This window comes from Colletotrichum chrysophilum (genome assembly GCF_026319265.1).
Source record: "Colletotrichum chrysophilum strain AFK26 chromosome Unknown scaffold_122, whole genome shotgun sequence".
In the NCBI taxonomy this organism is placed as follows: Eukaryota; Fungi; Ascomycota; class Sordariomycetes; order Glomerellales; family Glomerellaceae; genus Colletotrichum; species Colletotrichum chrysophilum.
Genome location: NW_026517409.1, coordinates 61,458 through 80,418, shown reverse-complemented (window position 1 = coordinate 80,418; position 18,961 = coordinate 61,458). Strand labels below are relative to the sequence as shown.

Here is an 18,961-nt window from a genome sequence, read left to right as displayed (position 1 = left end):
GATGAGAGCGCACTGTTGACCGCAACTCGCCAACCTCTTCTAGTCTGCGGCACCGTCTCCCTTTTACCGTAAATTCTTTCCTCTTCGATCCCAAGAAAGCCTCGTTCTCGTCAAATTATTTGCGCCGGCAAACCACCGGCACCCTTGCTTGACTCAGAACCAAGCCAGGGACAGGGAGCGAAATCGGGGTGTCGCGGCCCGTCTCGGTCTACTCTACACACTTATGACGTCCTACCGCCTCGCTTTGTCGCAGCCATTTGTTAAGGAATAATCAACCTGGTGACTAACACCATCAAACCACCTAACAAAGACCGACAACACGATCCAAGCGAGGCATGGCTGTTCCGATCTCTGCCTCTGCCCAAAAACTACCGCCAACATTGCGAACCCGACGACAGCTCTGAACCACAGCACCGCTGTGGTTCAGACCAATCCTTTACCGAGCAAATGCCCATCTTCCAGGACGACTTCGATCACCCGGAGAATGTCACCGACACTCCGGATGCCGAACCACCACAGCCGATCGCCATACAATGCGAACAGCCCATCCTCCCGTCCCTGACGAGGAAACTATCCGAGGAGAGCATACGGACGGAGCTTTGCGAAGGACCCATACTCGAAAGCCCCCGACCTTCGACCCCCGAGTCCGATGCTGCTGCCGTCACGTCCGATCGAGCCGAGTTGATTGAGCGCTTGAAGAAAGGAGAGAGCCCGACTTGGATTTCAAATCGCCATGTAGGCACTCCCAGAAGCGCTCGAGACAGTCTTTTTGCTCACAATATCAATCAGTTTGAGTCGCTTTTCAGTAACCCAAGTCACCCGATCACTCCCCGGACATCGCGCCCGCAGTCGAGCTCTTCCAACCTCCTACCTCCCGCCGACATCACCCCAGAGAAACTCGACGGATCAAAGGAGGAAGATGAGAGACTACGAGAGGGGTTGAGCATACAGAGGCCGAGATCTGCTCTACACAGCGGCGACTTTACCGAGGACCAGCCAAGGTCAAGTCAAGAGACGGCGCAAGAGGTGGACGGCAATCAGGGGACCAATGATTTCTCGACGTCTCGCACTTCCTGGATCGCGACGTCGCCACCTCGAGACTTTTCGTCGTTTCACTTTGATAGGAGGATATCGTTTCCGTCGCATGACGAGTTCAGATCAGTACCGTCGTCTTTGTCCTCGTCCTTTTCTTCCAGTTTTGTCTATAAGCCTCCCACAAGTCCCTTGGTCCAGTCCGAGAGTAATGACGATCTTGACCTGTCACTACCGCTGAACAGCATCGACATCGCCGCAAGTCCCTTGGGAGTGGGCTGTCGCCGGCATACGTTGCACTCTGCCATTTCATCTCCATTCGCTTTGCCGTCACCAAGCTCCTCTAACCTGCATAGACGAGCTTCGCAGCGAGGCAACGTCGCTTTGCCTTACCAAGCACATCAGCCTCGCCGCTCCCTTACTTCAGCCCCCAATGCCCCATTCCTCACTGGAACGTCACCTCAAACGCCAATCTTTTTGAGACCGAGACGGCCATCGTTCAATAACCCGGATGCGTCGCCTTTGCAGCATGCATCTATGGTCGGCTCTTATGAGGAGAGTATCCTGCGGGGTCGCATGTCAACCACACCGTCAAAACCACTTGATTTTCTCGCTCAGATCGGAGTGCTGGGCCTGGGCAAGTGCAAATCAAGCTTGAGATGTCCGGCGCATGTAACACTGCCGTTCCCGGCGGTGTTCTACAGCTATGGAGGCGCTGCGCAAGGGCGCGTCAACGCCGAAGACGGACCCAGTCCATACGTCGGTCAGATTGATCTGGAGAATGGCCTATCTAATTCAGGGGAGGGCCACAGGGCCAAGAGGAAGATGCAGAGCAGGGTTGCCGAACGAAGAATCGCCGAAGACGACGTGGCCATGGGGAACAGCTCTTCAGTGGCAGATGGGTCAGACCCCGATGCACACAAAGCGCAACGCTCGCGACGGAGATCTGGTTCTCCAAGAGCTCCTCCAGGCGGTAGCTATCGGATTCCTGGAAAGGGTCAGATCCAAATCGTAATCAAGAATCCCAACAAAACGGCTGTCAAGCTGTTCTTGGTGCCTTATGATTTGGTAGGGATGGAATCAGGAACCAAGACGTTCATCCGACAGCGCAGCTACTCGGCCGGTCCGATCATCGAGAACGCGCCTGGGTTGGAGGACCCCGTTGGACCTGACAAGCCCATCTTGAGGTATCTTGTGCATCTGCACATCTGCTGTCCTGCCAGAGGCCGCTACTATCTCTACAAGAGCATTCGAATCGTTTTCGCAAACAGAGTCCCTGACGGCAAGGAAAAGCTACGCAATGAGACAACTTGCCCAGAGCCTCGGTACACCCCCTACAAGCCAATCCGTGTGATGCACCCGCCGATGGTCACTAGCAGCGGTCCTGCTGCAACACTTGCAGCTGATAAGGCTTTCAGACGGCGGAGTTCTGGCATACCGTTCGGCCCTTCCATGTACACCCTTGATACAACCGACGGGCTCTCTCACTCTCCGCAGACGATGCCCGGCCAGCAGTCTTCCCCGTCACCATTTAATTTTGCCGGCAGCAGTCAGCCCTTAGAGCCCATTCCGTTCGCTCTCTCGGGTCGGGCTCGCCTAGGAAGTGACATCAGCGATGGCACTAATGCCTCCACCAAGACTGCAGACCTTCGATCGCCGCAGTCATCACAAGCCAGTAGACCGACGACGAAAGACAGCTGGGATGCTCAGGTCGCCCAATACCAGAAGTTGAATCCAGGTGACGTCGGGTACGGTGGCAATGTGTTTAATGCGTCGGGGCGCGGAAGCCCGGGTGGCACGGAAGGTCTCCTCTCTCAAAGACTTCGGTCTCTCGGAGTACAGAACCAGGGCGGAGTGTCTTTGGGAAACCAGGAGAACCAAGAGTAAGTTACACACCTGCATTGTACATATTATATCTACTTATTTATTTCCCCTGCTTATACGATGTATTGGGTCGGATCAAGGAGTTCCATGGGAAAGGAAAGGTTCATAGAAGGGCGTCAGTGTACTCACCGCGTGTGCTCGTAGCCGCGCTGTCGATAGAGAATACGATTACTGTTGAGAAAGCAATTTTTGAAGAATCCCGGTCACGGTCGAGGTAGGCGGCAATCGTGGTTCAGCGCTGAACGTCATCTGAGGTGCTGGCTGTACCGAGAACCTATCTAGTCGCACAGCTGTGTCGGACTTTTACTCTCCCCTACGGGGCTTTTATGTGTCCGGTTCCGAATGCGAGGATCAGCGCCTTAATTAGAGGCCGCGGTCTTGGCTCTTTAAGGTGCATCCTAGATTACACGGACTCCGTTGAACGCAGTCGAAAAGGTGAGCTAAATGCAACTACAGCTCATCGTCACAGTCGTCGACACGCGTAAATCCTAACTCTTGAAGATCCACCTAGGATTTTCCAAGTGCCATGATGGATTCTCGATTACTGAGGGCTCTTTACGATTCTTAGCAACGGATCGAGTAGCAGAGAGGGGTCAATGCCATGCGCTGCCCTCAACCTCAACACCGTTTTCTCAAATACCTCCGACAACTGCCAAATGCCAACCTGGCGTACTCGCAGGTCCTCGCGCAGCATTTTGCCTTTGTGCTGTGAGGGCTTTCTGTCTATTTGCTATCAACATCAGATGGTTTCATACGGCATGTTCGCGCCGTAGGACGCAGCGGATGAAACACCTTCGCCTTCGGGCCACTGGGGCTGAGCGTACTCGTACTACGAGTCGCTCCCCCCAAGAACGATGATTCTCTGACCTCAGCAGCTGAGGGCCATTGGCAGCCTAGCCCGGCCCATTGGTGTTGAGCTGTTTGGGCCGAACAACGCACGTAATGCCGTGCTGCCGCGGACTCATTACGTTGCTGTTCGGCCCATGACTGTATGTGATGCGTTGCTACGTGACGCAACTCACTCTTTCCATGAGCAAACGTCACAGCTTTGAAATACACCGGCGAACCCCCATCTTACAATCCTTTTTCGTAATTGATATCCCACGTATCTGGATGATCGAATCTAGGTCTGCCTGCGGCTCTGCAGATCTGGCCCAAACCTTTAGAGATCGTCCGCTTGCTCACGAACTGTCTACACGCCTCAGCCGGGCGAGTGCACAACTCTCTCACCGGATTTACCAAGCCAACGCCTTTTTTCCTCTTCCAACAGGCCCCGATGAGACCAAGAGTTTTCTTGTCGGCGGCGCTGCTATGCCGGCAGACGACGGCTTTGTCGATACCCCAAGCAGACATCTTCGTGAAGCCCGGCGACAATGATGTCAACGCCGCCGGCTCCAGCGTAGAGGAGAAGCGAGATTTATCCGGTCTTCTCTCTGGCGCCCTTGACATACTCGACGCAGTGCCGGGGATCGTTAATCAGGCCATCAACACGACCATTCAAGTCGTCAGGGCCCTGAAAGAGACCGTGGACGAGAACGGTCTTCTGCGAGATGACTTGACCACCATTCTGGGGCTGAACACCACGACTGGAATGCCTCTGATGAACAACAGCACGGCAAAGGCCGTCACATGCCCCGATGTCGCCATTGTGTTTGCTAGGGGAACCAATGAGCCCGGTAAGCCACGAGTCGTGCCTGCCAGGGGTACTGAAACATGGAAACAAGAGCACTTACACAACATGCCAGGCAACGTGGGCTTCCTCACCGGCCCCCCTTTCTTCGACGCCCTCAGAACCTACATGAACGGCACCGGCACGGTTGCTGTGCAAGGCGTGAATAACTACCCGGCCATTGCCGCCGGGTTCTTCGCCGGAGGTTCCCCCAACGGCGCGGCCTTCATGACCCGGGTGGCCCAGCAAACATTTTCCATGTGTCCAAACACCAAGCTCACGATGTCGGGCTACTCTCAGGGGTCGCAGGTGGCACGTCTAGCCATCGCGGCAATGCCGGCAGATGCGCAGGCCAAAATATCGAGCGTCGTCCTCTTTGGCGATCCGCTCGGTGGAAAAGCGATACAGGGCGTTGATTCGACCCGGCTACTCGTGGTCTGCCACACAGGCGACAACATCTGCCAGGGTGGGCAATTTATATTCGACCCCCATCTGAACTACAGCCTGGACGCGCCCACGGCTGCGTTGTTTGTTATGCAGAGAAGCCGGCTCGGTATAGCCAGTGGAGATGCCCGGAATGAAGGAATGGGCAACACTATGGTGGGAAAGGTGCAAGACATCATGCGTACGCCAAAGCAATGACCTATGCAAAACACACACGAACGACCGGCTCGTGAGACCCTTTTTATTTCATTTCTTGTAAGGATTTGGAAGATAGTGTGTATTAAGTAGATTTGGGGATTTCAATAAAGAAAAGTTGCATTGTTACATCTCTTGTCAAAAAGAGTTCAATCATAATCTATAGACGCTTGATATATAACTCTTTTCACCCTCGCACCATTTACGTCGGTTACGCACGGAATCTGCATGTCTATATACGATCTTCGAACCGCTGGGTGAAGCCATCCTCTTTTGAATTACTGGCTCCAGGTGAGTTTGGCCGTCGGCTTTCCTCCTGAGCATACTCCTTGGTGGTGTCCTCTCGCTCCAACCTTTCCCGGCCTGTAGACAGCTTCTTGTCACCAAAGACATCCACCTCAATGCCGATGCCTGTGTATGTGATTGTGTCGATGGCTGCCACGACGCGAGGAAACTTGTCCCTGGCGATGTGGATCATTTCTGCGGCGGCGGAGGACCATGGCATCATGGTTTTGATCTCCATGTATTCCTCCGCGAGGACAACGATGGTGTATGAAGTGGGACGTAGCCACTGCGGCGCACTGCCTATTCTTCGTTGCTCAAGCGGCAAATTCTTCTTGTGGCGGTTCCTGAGACGTTTCATTTGCCATCCGCTGAAGCCCGGCATTAGATACTTCTCGCAGTACTCGCAGGCCTCTGCCCAGTAGCCCAGTCTGGCCAGAGTCTGGCAGATCGCGTTCATAGTTTGCCTGCCGAAGGTGAAGCCAGCACTCAACACGCTGTCGACAAGTTTCTTGAATCCATCAGGGTCTTTTTGGTCCATGTACATCTTTGCAATCGTATTGACTGGGGCAGAGAGCATAACTGCGTGTCGCTGCATCACCTTGCCGTTCATAGAGCCTTTTCGAGTCTGTGGCCATCCAAGCCGGAGAGCATGCTGCCAGATGAGCTTCCATGTTTCCTTGGCCTTGTCCCAGCTCTGATCCTCGACATTCTCCTTCAACAACGCACAAAGCATGTTCAAAGGAAGGTCGTCAGAGCTCTGTGGGGCGGGCACTAACCCAAAGTCTGTCTGCAAACGAAAAAGCTCCTTGACCAAACGGAAGTCCCGATACCGTGAAAAGAGCGTAATGGCTCTAGGTAACACGCGTCGCAGACGGTGGAGTGAGTCCGCGCTTCGAAGTGACGCACTGAGAACACTGTCCGGGACATTGCTTCCATCGATGGTTTCAATCATTTGTTGCAACGACGAAGCCAACAAGGCTTTGCCGGCGTCTTCTTCTGTCGGCAGTGTGCTGTATATCTGCCGCCTAATCATGGCCTCCACCAGTCGGATCAGAGCATCCACAGATCGCGCTGTAGCATTACGCAGTCTCATCCTTTCCGTGGCAGTGACCAGCCCGTACTCCCGCGTACGCAAGCCACCGTCCATGACGGTAGAGAAGTGTTCTGGTGTGAGCTCAAAGCTCTTATCTCGCAGCGCTTTTCGAAGCAAATCGTAGGCGTGGTGAGTTTGTTTGCAACGGACCAGTGCTTGGAGCAGTACATTGTGGGTGGTTGACGTCCACTCTATCCCCATCTCGGCCATGATTTTCAGAACGCGGCACAACTCGTTGAAAGCCCGACGTTCTGAGTGGTAAAACAGCAATGCGTTCCATAGTCGCGTTTGGTTTCCCGGAACCAGCTGCTTCTTGGCATTCACGCAGGTTGCCAGGGCATGCGAGAACTTCTTGTTCTGGCAGTAAGCGTGTACCATGGCTTCCAAGATGGGTACGTTGATCACAACTTCCTTCTTCACCGCCTTCTCAAGGAGCCCTGAGGTCATGTCTAGGTCACCGCTTCTGCCCGTAAGAGACATAAATGTCGCAAAGGAAGTTTGGTCGGGAGCGGTTGCTACACAGAGCTCGTCAAAAAGACCCAAGGCGCCATCGTACGATTTCGAGCGCACGTAGCTCTTGAGCAGGATGTTCCAGCTGTAGATACTGGGAGTGACTCCATAGCGGTCCCTCATTTCATCGAACACTCTGCGGGCACCTTCGGGATCTCCATTGTTTGCATAAGCATTCAGCAAATGGTTGAAGGTTTCCGGCTCTTGAAGGACCTGGCGATGTTGGTAAGACTGGACGTATTGGCCCCACAAACGCTCGGCAGACTTGATATCGCCACGCGCAGCATAGAACTTGAGAAACTTGCGGAAACCCCATCGATCCAACCCCTGGTAAGAAGTGTGATAGTCTTCGTATACCTGTTCAAGACCCTCTATGTCATTAGGATAGAAGATCTCGAACATACCGTGCAGGATGGCCCAGTAGGGTTTCGTGCCAGGGAATGCCCGGTAGATGCGGTATATTTCTGGTAGGCACTCTGTTTGGCCTCTTTGGACGGCCTCAGACAGGTAGATGGTGTACCATTTTACTTGATCGACGATCCTCAGCAATGGAAGAGCCTCATTCGGTTTGCAAGGCTGCTGAAGAGCTCGCCGCGCCACCTTCTTCTTGAGAATGTTGATTGTGTCGACCTTTTCGGTGTTCTCTGGGCTCTCGGTGAACCAGGTGTCGATTTCCTTGGAAAATTGAATTGCGAGGTCACCAAGGTTCGGAACGGCTGCCAGACGTTCCAATTTTCCGCACTTGATCCCGTGGGCTTTGAAAACAACATGGTATGATGTCCAAACATGTCTCACAAAATCCCATTTCGCCTTCCTGAAGCCGTATTGAAGGAGATCATCAAGTCCGCCAACCATCGTTTGTTCATCGAGGCCTGTGTGGTAAAGCTCAAGAGCTTCACGCTCGTTGCCGAGACGTAAATTGGCGTTCACGACGGATGAAAGAACCGCTGGCGTCCATTGGCTGCGCTCGAGCTGAGAGAAGAGGAGAATGATTCTGCGAGCGTCTAAAAGGTTGTCGGATCGGTATAGGTAGACTATAACTTCCGGACAGAATGTTGGCTGTAACTGCGGTTCAAGCTGGGAATAAAGTTGCCATATTGAGCCAAAGTATTCCGTCTGCTCGACTGCCATCAAGTCCCTCATCAGATCGGGTCGCGATCCATAGCCGGCGTAAGAGGGGCCGCTATGGGTTTTGGTTGTATTTATGACATCGACCTCGCGAATAACCGGAAAGCCGTGTGCATTGCTGTCGTCCGCAACGTCTTCCTCAACATCTCTTCGCCGTTCTACGTCTCCCTGAGAATTATCGTGTTCGCTTTTGTTGAGGCGAGCGCGCAATGTACTTCTCGTGTTGGTATCGACTGGTGTCTCCGGTTTGCTGTATCGCGAAGAAGCATCGGAAGCGTCCGATTGTGACGATTCTGGAGTTTTGGCGGTGGCGGCAACAGCGGACGAGGTGAATAGCCGAGACCTACGAGGTAGCCTCTGTATCGACGACGGCTGGCGGTCATTAATACCGTGAGCAAGTCTGCGCAACAGGGCAGCGGCTCCACTGGGGTATAGGAAGTCGAGCAGGAAGGTGGAAGCAACTAGGCCATCGTACGGCGCAGGTGTCGAAGAGGGCGAGGAGGACGACGGCTCTGAGGCGGATGAGTCTGGCTCATTGCAGTGCACAGACAGCACAGGGCTGTGGATGTCTATGGGGGCAGCTCCATGCTGCCAAAAGCCGGTGTGCAACTTTCGGCGACTTCTCAAAGAGTGAGTGGCGGAAGGAAGCGCATGAAGAGTCGTGCACGATTCCAGAGTCGCCGCCGTTCTCTCCAGCATTGGGAATGAGGGTGTCAACGCAGCGATAGCTGTCGACTATGACTTCCGAGCGTAGAAAAGACTGGAACTTGAGAACATGCTGGTCGTGGAGTTGTCGTCGTAGGCCTCGGGCTCGTCGCGTTCGGCGGGAAAAAGTTTTGGGGGTGGAGTATCTTTATGGGCTCCCGGTTGGAATCGACGACGTCGACGACGAGAAAACAATTGCCTGAGGCGGCTCGGACACCTCCGGAAGGGTGCCACAAGACAGGCTTTGAGGTCAAAGAAAATCTGACTTAGAGGCCTGAAAACAGAGAGTGTCTCGATTTGCCTTGTGGCAGTACTTTTCCCTTGTGACACTGAGTAACAGGGCGAGTCTGCGGCTAACAGGTGTTGTTTATCATCAGCCCATTGATCGTCCAGTGTCATGGACTTTTTTTTTTCCCAGGAGCTTCGACCAATCCAGCGCCTTCAGAGCGCCCGGGCATGTCGAAATGGAACCGTTGGAGGGGAACATTTCCGGCCCGGCTTGCTGGAATGGACCCTGAGAAAACCTGGAAATTCCACGCGACCATAGGTATCCGGGCATGCTTACCTCACCAAACGCCCTCCTAGGGTGGATAGGTAGCGAGTGTGTAGCGAGTGTACTCTGTACCTAATTATCCATCCAGTACCTAGGTTTTCATAAGGGTGCGACTTTTTTGGGTGGAAAGGACACTGGAAACTGAGTGTGCGCCCCACCATCTTCCGCCCCCGCGCAGCGCAGACCAGTTACGATTTCGGCCTTTTCACGACAGCATCTGGCCTACCTAGTCAGCCCTGCGGTGCACGACTTCCGCAGACCCAACGACGGCGACTATCACGGACGAACACTTCGATCGCCGGCAGTTTCGAAACCATGGATATCACCAGATTTGTCGTCTCCGGAAGGGACTCAGCTCTCCTCTACGGAGACTATACAACCTACCAGACTCAGCTAGGCAAAAAGCTACTGAACAGTCGCAAGAAACTGGGCATTACAACCAAGAACCGCAGCAAATTCCATAAGAAGGCAGATATCACCGCTGACCAGATTTCCGAGAACCATGAGTGCGCCGCCCGCCTCCGCTCACTTGCTCGTCCGGCCCACTGACGGCTTCTAGGTACACACGTCTTCTCCTGCTCACGAGTGAGCGCGCCTGGGCCAATGCTATGGCCATGAAATCCTCCCATACTTCTGATGCGAAGGGTGTCACTGGAAAGACGCGCTCTCACATAGTATCCCGACTCGACAAGGCCGCAAAGGCCGCAGAGAACCTCGTCGAATTGCTGGCCCAGTCCGGAGCTGGCGCTACAGAGAACGACAAGCTCGAGTCTCGAGCTTATGCTGCACAGATCCGGGGTGCTGCAATGTTTGAGAATCAGCACTGGGAGCCCTCCCTCAAAAGCTATGCCGTCGCTCGTGCCATATACAGCGCCATGGCTACCTCCACCAAGGGAGACGTCTTCAAAGACCTACTTTCCGACACCATCGACCCGTCGATCCGCTATGCCGCTTATCAGCTGAAGACTCCGCGAACGATACCGATACCTGCCATTGCGAGGCGAGCATTCCCCCAATCCGACTCGGCTCTCGTCCAACAAATCAATAATCTCGATCCCAATGTGCTCAAGCAGGTAGACAGTGAGGCCAGCAAGGATAACACCGATGCCGAGAATGCCCCCAGAACGCTCACCTGGCGCTCGCGGGAGGTTAGGATCGAAGACGCTGCAATCTCCCTCGCTTGGGGCAGGGTAGAGGAGGCTAAGGCCCAATTGACGCAGCGATGGCCTTCTCTCGCAGACGCCGAACCCAGGGAGGTCGCCGCAGCCTACGATGGTATCCTCGAAGCCACTCAAGATGCTGCCGATGCGACAAAAGAAGCCATCGACGACTTGCGAGGAGAAGGTGTATCTCAGAGCGATCCCCGCATGCAGAGCTTGCAGATCACTAGAACTGCCGTCAACTACGAGATGATCAGTTGGCGGATTGGCCGAAACCGTGTTCTGACAGGAAGCGATGATGGCCTAGTCGAGAACTACAGTGTCTCCCAGAAGAAGTCTAAGAAGGACCCAGCGGTCAAGAAGCGCAAGGAAGAGACGCCGAGTCGCAAAGCCGCGAAGTTGAAAGAACTGGTGGCCCTTTACGAAGGAACCCTGCAAAGCTTGGATGCCGCCAAGGAACTGCCTGGAGTAGCCAACGACGAAGGCCTCGCAGGACAGCTCGAGGCTTTTGCTGGATACTTCCGCGCCTTGAAGTGAGCTGCTCGCTCTCCAATCTTTCGTTCAACGCTAATCGTTCTAGGTCTCTTTCCATCGCTCGCTCTCATGCTCTCATTGGTAACACAGTGAATGCCTTGGCTCTTATCAAGCACGCATTCGAGGAAGCTCAAAAGGCGGCGTCGGCGCTCGGCGAAACATCTACCGACTCTCCCCGTCACATTGAAATTACGGGGAAAGACGCACATGGCCTATTGACCTTCTTGGAAGGCGAGCTGCAACGCCACCGCGCTCTTGTGCATCTGTCCAACCTGCTCAAGGATTCCGATTCCAAGGAGGACGACACGAGGTCCATCCCCCTGATTGAGCGACTTCGCGAGTATCCCTCTAACGGAGTTGACCTGGCCAATATCGTCAATATTCCGCCCAAACTGGCGACGATTCCCGTCAAGCCCATTTTCCTTGACGTTGCTTGGAACTACATTGACTACCCGGGCAAGGAGCCCCAGCAAGCGGTACCGCCGTCCAGCAAGCAACCTGACGTTGCGAGCGAGGGCAAGTCTCAACAGCCACAGAAGAGGGGGTGGTTTGGTTTCGGTAGATAAAGAAGGGAATACCAAATCCGGTCCTTGGCTCCGTTTCTACGTGATGTTCAGAAGCATTGCATCGCAGATGTGTGTTGTGGTACTTTGCTTGTTCGAAAAGAATAACCAGAATTCAAACTGGACAGATATGTGACACTTGGAGACTTGAATTCAAGAAAAATGGACACCCAGCGCTGGCCATGGGAACATGGGTTCAATAGGACTTCTCTTGCCGCAGATGGCCAAGTTGGAGTGGGTGTGGGACAATGTATCAATGATGCCTCGCGCAAGAAATGTCACCCGGACTCAAGAAGGGCCCCCTCCCACTCTATTGCTGCTCATTCAACATATACGCACACAGCAATTCGGACGCTTGCTCATGTCACAGAGCTGAACGGTGGCAAGAGAACTTGTTTGTGAATTTTTTGTTTTGAGAGGGGATGTAGATGATCTCACATCTAACGACTCCGGATTCGTTTTGGTTTTGTACATGTGCAACCCCGTCTTATCCCCATGATCCATCCATGCCGTCGATCATATCATGAATACCATAAGGTATCTCGTGTGAATCTTTTGATGCTCCAACGCCGGTTCCGCCGACCGCAGGTATTAACAATCATTGTAAAAGGGACAACAAGGAAGAGTGAATGGTCTGATTCGACCGGAACTATGAGTACAATGGAATACAAACAAGTGGGAAGAAATTCTATGCCGCCGTAATCAAACATCGCATCAGGTTGTTTTCAAGACCCGAAGAAGTGGTAAGAAGAGCCGAGGGAAACGGAGAAGTCATTTAAGGCTTCTTCTCGTCCTTGTTCTCGGAGGCGTTGGCGTCCTGGGCGGGTTGCTCGCCAGACTCGGCACGAGCCTTGTGCATCTTGTCGAAGAGGTTCAAGCTGGCAACCTGGAGCTCGTCGGTCTTCTCCTTAATCTCGGTGGCGGTGGCAGTGCCCTCACCAGCCAAGCTCTTGGAGACGAACTCGCGGAGAGAGGCAATCTTCTCACGGATGCCGTCGGCCTCTGCCTTGTCCAACTTGTCAGCGTACTCGTTGAGAGCACGCTCCGTGTCGTTCAGGACGCTGTCAGCGCGGTTGGCAGCCTCGATGGAACCCTTGCGCTCCTTATCGGCCTCGGCGTACTTCTCAGAGTCCTCAACCATCTGCTGAATCTCAGAGTCGGACAGGCCAGAGCCAGAAGCGATGGTGATGGACTGGTCCTTGTTGGTGGACTTGTCCTTGGCGTGGACGTGGACGATGGAGTCGGCGTCAATGTCAAAGGTAACCTCGATTTGGGGAACACCACGGTGGGCAGGAGGGATGCCCACGAGCTGGAAGTTGCCAAGAAGCTTGTTGTCACGGACAAGCTCACGCTCACCCTGGTAGACCTTGATCTCGACAGCAGTCTGGAAGTCGGCAGCAGTGGAGAAAGTCTGGGACTTCTTGGTGGGGATGGTGGTGTTACGGTTGATGAGGCGAGTGAAGACACCACCAAGGGTCTCGATACCGAGGGAGAGAGGAGTGACGTCGAGCAAAAGAAGGTCCTTGACCTCACCAGACAGAACGGCACCCTGGATAGCAGCACCAATGGCGACAGCCTCGTCAGGGTTGACAGACTTGGCGGGGTCGCGACCGAAAATGCTCTTGACGGACTCGGAGACCTTGGGCATACGGGTCATACCACCGACGAGGATAACCTCCTGGATGTCCTTGGCCTGGAGGTTGGCGTCCTTCAAAGCCTTGCGAACGGGGTCAATGGTACGGGTAATGAGGGGGTCAACCATCTTCTCGAGCTGGGCACGGGTGAGCTTCTGGTTGATATGCTTAGGGCCGGAGGCATCGGCAGTAATGAAGGGCAGGTTGATATCGGTGGAGAGAGACGAAGACAGCTCGATCTTGGCCTTCTCAGCAGCCTCACGGATTCTCTGGATGGCCATGCGGTCGCCGGACAGGTCAATGTTGGAGTCCTTCTTGAACTGCTGAACAAGGTGGCGGACAAGGTGGATGTCAAAGTCCTCACCGCCCAAGTGGGTGTCACCGTTGGTGGACTTGACCTCGAAGACACCGTTCTGGATCTCAAGAACCGAGATATCGAAGGTACCACCGCCAAGGTCGTAGACAGCGACGACGCGATCATCCTCCTTCTCCAAACCGTAGGCCAGAGCGGCAGCAGTGGGCTCGTTGACGACGCGGAGAACGTTCAGACCAGCAATCTGACCGGCATCCTTGGTAGCCTGACGCTGAGAGTCGTTGAAATAGGCAGGGACGGTGACAACGGCGTTCTTGACGGGCTTCGACAGGTAGGCCTCAGCGGTCTCCTTCATCTTGTTGAGAACGAAGCCACCAATCTGAGATGGAGAGTACTTCTGGTCGCGGGCCTGAACCCAGGCGTCACCGTTGGTGTGCTGGACGATCTTGTAAGGGACCTCCTTGATATCTCTCTGGACCTCAGCATCGGTGAACTTGCGACCGATAAGACGCTTGGTGGCGAAGAGGGTGTTTTCGGGGTTGACGACGGCCTGGCGCTTGGCGGCGACACCGACGAGACGCTCGCCGTCCTGGGCGAAGGCAACGACGGATGGCGTTGTGCGGGCACCTGCGATTATCAAGTCAGCCCTTTGCCGTGATATTCCAGCTGGCTCAGTTGGGACAATGGCTTACCCTCAGAGTTCTCGATGATCTTGGGGACCTTGCCCTCCATAATGGCGACGGCAGAGTTGGTGGTACCGAGATCGATACCGATGACGGAGCCCTGGACCTTGCCCTCAGAAGCGGTAGACTCATAGCGAGCAAACTTGGAGGCAAAGGGCTGGCGGGCAAAGCCTGCCGAGCGGGCTACTGAGCTGGTCGCTCTGGGAAGCTGTCGTGGGTTAGAAATGCAAACTTTGATTTGGGCGCTGCAGCAATGCGCGGGGAGAGAGGACTTACAGCTCTGGAGAAGCGTGAAGACATCATCTTGCCTAGCTGTGTGTGGGTATAAAGGGAGGTGAAGAGAGACAAGATGAACTGCGCGCCAAAAGAAATGGACGAGCGGTAGTTATAGAGTACAAATGACGGGTGGGTTGGTGGAGGGATGGGGAGGATTAGTGAGGTGCGAGAAATGATGATGGCGGGAGGGTCGAAATTTTTTGTCCCGAAAATGATGCCTGCCCCCCCGGTCGTAGAAGCCGACCGAATCCCGCACGGCCGGCAGATCGGCTTGGGTTAATCCGGCCGTAAAGTTCCCCGCTCCGTACCTTAAGGTACCTTACCTTACACTCGAACATTAAGGTAATGTACTAGGGCATCTTGGGTAGGTGCCGCAGTACCTAGTGCAAGGTCGATACTCACATTCTACTTCTAGTTATAATAGAAGAAGAGGAAAAAAAAAAATGTGTATAATAAAAACCGTGGCAGTGGTGTCGCCTCACCTGTTACGTACACTGAGCAATGAGGGGCTGAGTACCTAGGTCGATAGAGGTACTGCACGTGACGAACGAATGGCAGGAACATGCTGGAGCCTCCCAGAGACGGGAAGAGCCGGCAATTGCAGGCCATGGGCTTTCCCACTAAACGCCGGGTACGGAGCCAGACCAGCTGAACTAGAAATTTTCAATGCTCGTGAGGCCAACGGGTGGCGCTCCTGTTGACGTGGAACAGATATGCGACGATGCAATTGGGTTCTTGTAGTGCTTCCAATCTTCACGTGAGCGCCGCAGACAATTCGTTTCCAGCACCTCTGGCTCATTATTGGGTCTATCTCGTCATGCTTATTGTCCGCGAGTTCCCTTTGAATTTACATACGTACTGGCAGCCAGGTGGTTGCTGAGACCTTGACTGCGAAGGGTATTCATCCGGATTTGATGATGGAGCCAGGTATCGATGACCATTGACAAGGGCCTTCGGCCACGATCCATCGGCGACAGAGTTTGGAATCATAACATTGGACGGAGAACTGAGAAGCTGTGGAGGCGCATGCTGCGCTTGTGCAGTACAATAGCTTTTACTTCAAGTCAGTATTATGTATCTACCGGCAACATGGTGCCATCAGAAATGTCGATTGCAGAGGTGCGAAGAAGTATAGCTTTGGTTTTGTTACCCGGTTTTTAAAAGAAGTATAGCGCACGCTGTTACTGTGCCTGTCTGTTGCGGAACTCAGATCGATGATGGAGTTGATTAGATGGGAGTTCCAACTTCGCACGTCAGGATGAGGCCCTTGACTAAGCCTCCCCAGTCCCTCCCAGGCGTAGCAGACGGAGCTCCGACTGCCTACCTCCAGCGTGTACTATGTAGTGTACATCGCTTTTGATCCATGCCTGAGCAGGCAATATGTTTGGTTGCAGCGGGTGGCAGCCCAAGCTCCCAATCACACTCAGTTCCGTCGGCACCTACCTGCCTTAGGTAAGGTGGTTCAGGACCTGAAGCCAGTGATAGGTAGTGTACTCCCCGCCCGTGGGGCCGGCGTACCCACCCTTCAGCAAGGCACCACGCCCGGGACACTGAGTGCACACGGCAACTCTTGTCGAAAGCGAGAGCGCAACACCGCCAGCCAACCAGCTGTAATCAAATCAGACAGGTCACCGAGGCCAGGCCCCTCCTGCCATACACGGACCTGGACGTCATGCGGAAAGTTGCCTCTCGCTCGCGCAATCTGCATCTCACACATAATCTCCAAACATCCGACCCTGCAACCATTCAATGTCCGCTTAGCTAGGTAGCTTTGCCTACTGCCCTCCACATCTTCGCCTTCTCCTTGTGCTCCCGTAGAATCGAACTCCTCTTCGACACACCACCCTCGCCGTCCCATACCGCGTGCCTCCGCATCTACATGCACGCCTACTGACCCTTCCTCCGGCCGACCCATAGCCATAGGCCATCATGGCTGTGAAAGATGGCGTCTCGTACGACATCATCCACCCTTCTTCAATGTACATCGTCATACTCACTCCTCACCAATGCAGATATTATCCGACCAGCAACCTGATCTCTAAGAAGCCGCGAAAGCACTATCGCATTCCAGTCCGATCCCAGTGCGTCCTCCCAGTCATACTCGACCTTTTCCAATGCGCCCTGTCACATGCGGGCAATACTGACAGATCTTCTCATCTTCAGACATTGGCAACTACGATCTCTTATCAGCGCCGAGAAGCAAAACATAATATATTTCCCCGGAGGCTCTGGAAGCAACCATGTCCAGCGTCTCAACACCACCACCAAGGAATGCGAAACTGTCAAGTTCCTTTCGTTTTCGCCACGATGCCTAGTTGCCGAGAGCGGATGGATTTGCTGTGGGGGAGAGACTGGCGAGTTTACGGCGATTCAGCTCGAAAGCACCGCCGATGACGGCAACGACCTTGACCTCCAGCTGAACCTGGAACCCGACGCTCGACTACCCCTCGGATTCGACTCAGATTCACCGCGCCCCGAAGATACCGTCTTTTCTCTCGTTGCGCAGTCACGACGGTTGAACATGAGCAGTCGACTGAATAAAAGCTACACAGCCAAGAGTCAAAAGCTGGCGCGTGACCGCGTCAATTGCATAACTATGTGGTTCCCGCCTATCGCTGGTCCTATGCATCATGGCGCCTACACCGAGCCCGCTGCTGTCTTGGCAAATAACGACAAGACTGTGGTTTTGGTTAGCTTGCGCGACTTCGAGGGTCAGGACAAAGTTGAGCCACTGGATGTAGTGACCTACCCGGACTACGTCAATCGTGCCGTAATATCTCCCGACGGTCGGCTTCTCGTCGCCATCCTGGACGATCCGTTCTTGTATATTCACCATCGTGTTGAGACGACCATCGACGAAAATGGTCCTTTCAGGGCGGACGACAAGGCCGAGCATCGTTGGGAACTGTGCGGCAAGATCTTGCTGAAGAGTCAACGAAGAGATGATGGCTCCGACAGCAGGGGTAGCTTCGCTGCATGTTTTTCGAACACGGGGGCATATCTGGCAGTGGGCACTCAATACGGCACCATCTCTATATATGATGTTGCCGGGCTGACAGATCCAGATGTTACCGATCCTCTGCTGACATCTTTCACCTCATCGAGACCAATGGCAGGCTCTGGAGCTGTCCGTGACATGGCTTTCTGCCCCGGTCCTTACGATCTCTTGGCGTGGACAGAAGATCGCGGTCATGTAGGCGTAGCTGACTTGAGATCTGGCTTTGTACAGCGTCAAGTACTGGATATCAGTGCGGAGGGCGACTACGAGCACGTTACCGTGCTTGACCGCGCGACTATTGATCCGCGTCTTTTGGAAGGTCGTGGCGAGCGGGAAACCGCTTCGCCGTCCCCCTTTGCCGCCCCGCTCGGTATTGGAGAAAGTCGCCGACGACGAGGATCCGAAGGTCCGGAGAGGCATCATTTGGCCTTGACACCCGATGAGACGCGGGTGCTTGAAGCTCTGCAAGACGAACGTCGGAGAAGAGAGCAGAGAGACCGGATAGCAGCCCGTATGGCGGAGCAGGCGGCAAGTCTGTCAACCCTTCAACAGCTGACCCTCTTATCGGGGCGCCGCTACTCCCCGCTTGATTGACCACGACTCTAACATCATAGTAGCTACGACGCGCGCGGGAAGCAGTAGTGTGTCTCGCAACATGGTAGAGCAAGGTGATGCGACCCGTACAACAGGGGAGCGCAGCGACTTCCAGCCTGGCAGTGTATCTCGCGCCATCGGGGATCTCTTAGGTAATATCCGAGACTCGCGAGAACGGGCCCAAGAGCGGATACGCAATGCCCATCGGCTTATTTTACAGTCGAGCCCTGACCGAGAGCGCATGCTGGGTATGATGAATGCCCATCCTCCGAGGCGATCTGCGAGCATTCGACCCGGTGACTCTTCTGCTGCTGCCCAGCGAACCGCCAACGACTTGCGTAGCTTGACGCCTTCCGGTAGCGGATGGGCCGATTTGGAAGCTGTGTACAGCCTGTCTTTCGAAAGTAATATTCAAGACCTGCGCACCGCCACCAGAGATCGTGACAGAGATCGGTCTTCAATTTTGCCACTGCTCAACTCCGTTGCGATCCGCGAGCTAGAGGAGCGCAATGCTCGGCGACGCGTCGTGCTAGAGCATGGTGTTCATGAGGCTCCTCCAGAGCCCGACAACACGGCTGGGATCTCGTGGAGCGAGGACGGCCGCATTTTGTAAGGCCACCTTTGGCACATCAACCAGGCGTGTGCTGACGACGAGTCTAGGTACGTCGGCGCAGAAAACGGTATCTACGAGTTTCACGTCGATGTACA

General features: G+C 54.3%; 6 protein-coding genes across 6 annotated transcripts; 4 read left to right on the top strand and 2 right to left on the bottom strand.

Moving 5' to 3' along the window:
• Positions 1–1,569: 1,569 nt before the first annotated feature.
• COL26b_010849 (uncharacterized protein) lies at positions 1,570–2,919 on the top strand (the record flags this gene model as incomplete). Its single annotated transcript, XM_053183534.1, has 1 exon — positions 1,570–2,919. The coding sequence occupies one exon, from the start codon at positions 1,570–1,572 to the stop codon at positions 2,917–2,919; it is 1,350 nt and encodes a 449-aa protein (XP_053032526.1).
• A 1,273-nt stretch (positions 2,920–4,192) lies between these two features.
• COL26b_010848 (uncharacterized protein) lies at positions 4,193–5,227 on the top strand (the record flags this gene model as incomplete). Its single annotated transcript, XM_053183533.1, has 2 exons — positions 4,193–4,592; positions 4,662–5,227. The coding sequence occupies 2 exons, from the start codon at positions 4,193–4,195 to the stop codon at positions 5,225–5,227; spliced, it is 966 nt and encodes a 321-aa protein (XP_053032525.1).
• Positions 5,228–5,456: 229 nt separating this feature from the next.
• COL26b_010847 (uncharacterized protein) lies at positions 5,457–7,967 on the bottom strand (the record flags this gene model as incomplete). Its single annotated transcript, XM_053183532.1, has 1 exon — positions 5,457–7,967. One exon carries the CDS (start codon positions 7,965–7,967, stop codon positions 5,457–5,459), a length of 2,511 nt encoding a protein of 836 aa, XP_053032524.1.
• Positions 7,968–9,813: 1,846 nt separating this feature from the next.
• COL26b_010846 (uncharacterized protein) lies at positions 9,814–11,758 on the top strand (the record flags this gene model as incomplete). The annotated part of the gene is made up of 3 exons (XM_053183531.1): positions 9,814–10,004; positions 10,058–11,191; positions 11,239–11,758. 3 exons carry the CDS (start codon positions 9,814–9,816, stop codon positions 11,756–11,758), a joined length of 1,845 nt encoding a protein of 614 aa, XP_053032523.1.
• Positions 11,759–12,530: 772 nt separating this feature from the next.
• COL26b_010845 (uncharacterized protein) lies at positions 12,531–14,688 on the bottom strand (the record flags this gene model as incomplete). The annotated part of the gene is made up of 3 exons (XM_053183530.1): positions 12,531–14,329; positions 14,395–14,593; positions 14,662–14,688. The coding sequence occupies 3 exons, from the start codon at positions 14,686–14,688 to the stop codon at positions 12,531–12,533; spliced, it is 2,025 nt and encodes a 674-aa protein (XP_053032522.1).
• A 1,902-nt stretch (positions 14,689–16,590) lies between these two features.
• COL26b_010844 (uncharacterized protein) lies at positions 16,591–18,866 on the top strand (the record flags this gene model as incomplete). The annotated part of the gene is made up of 3 exons (XM_053183529.1): positions 16,591–16,613; positions 16,852–18,191; positions 18,277–18,866. The coding sequence occupies 3 exons, from the start codon at positions 16,591–16,593 to the stop codon at positions 18,864–18,866; spliced, it is 1,953 nt and encodes a 650-aa protein (XP_053032521.1).
• Between the last annotated feature and the right edge of the window lie 95 nt (positions 18,867–18,961).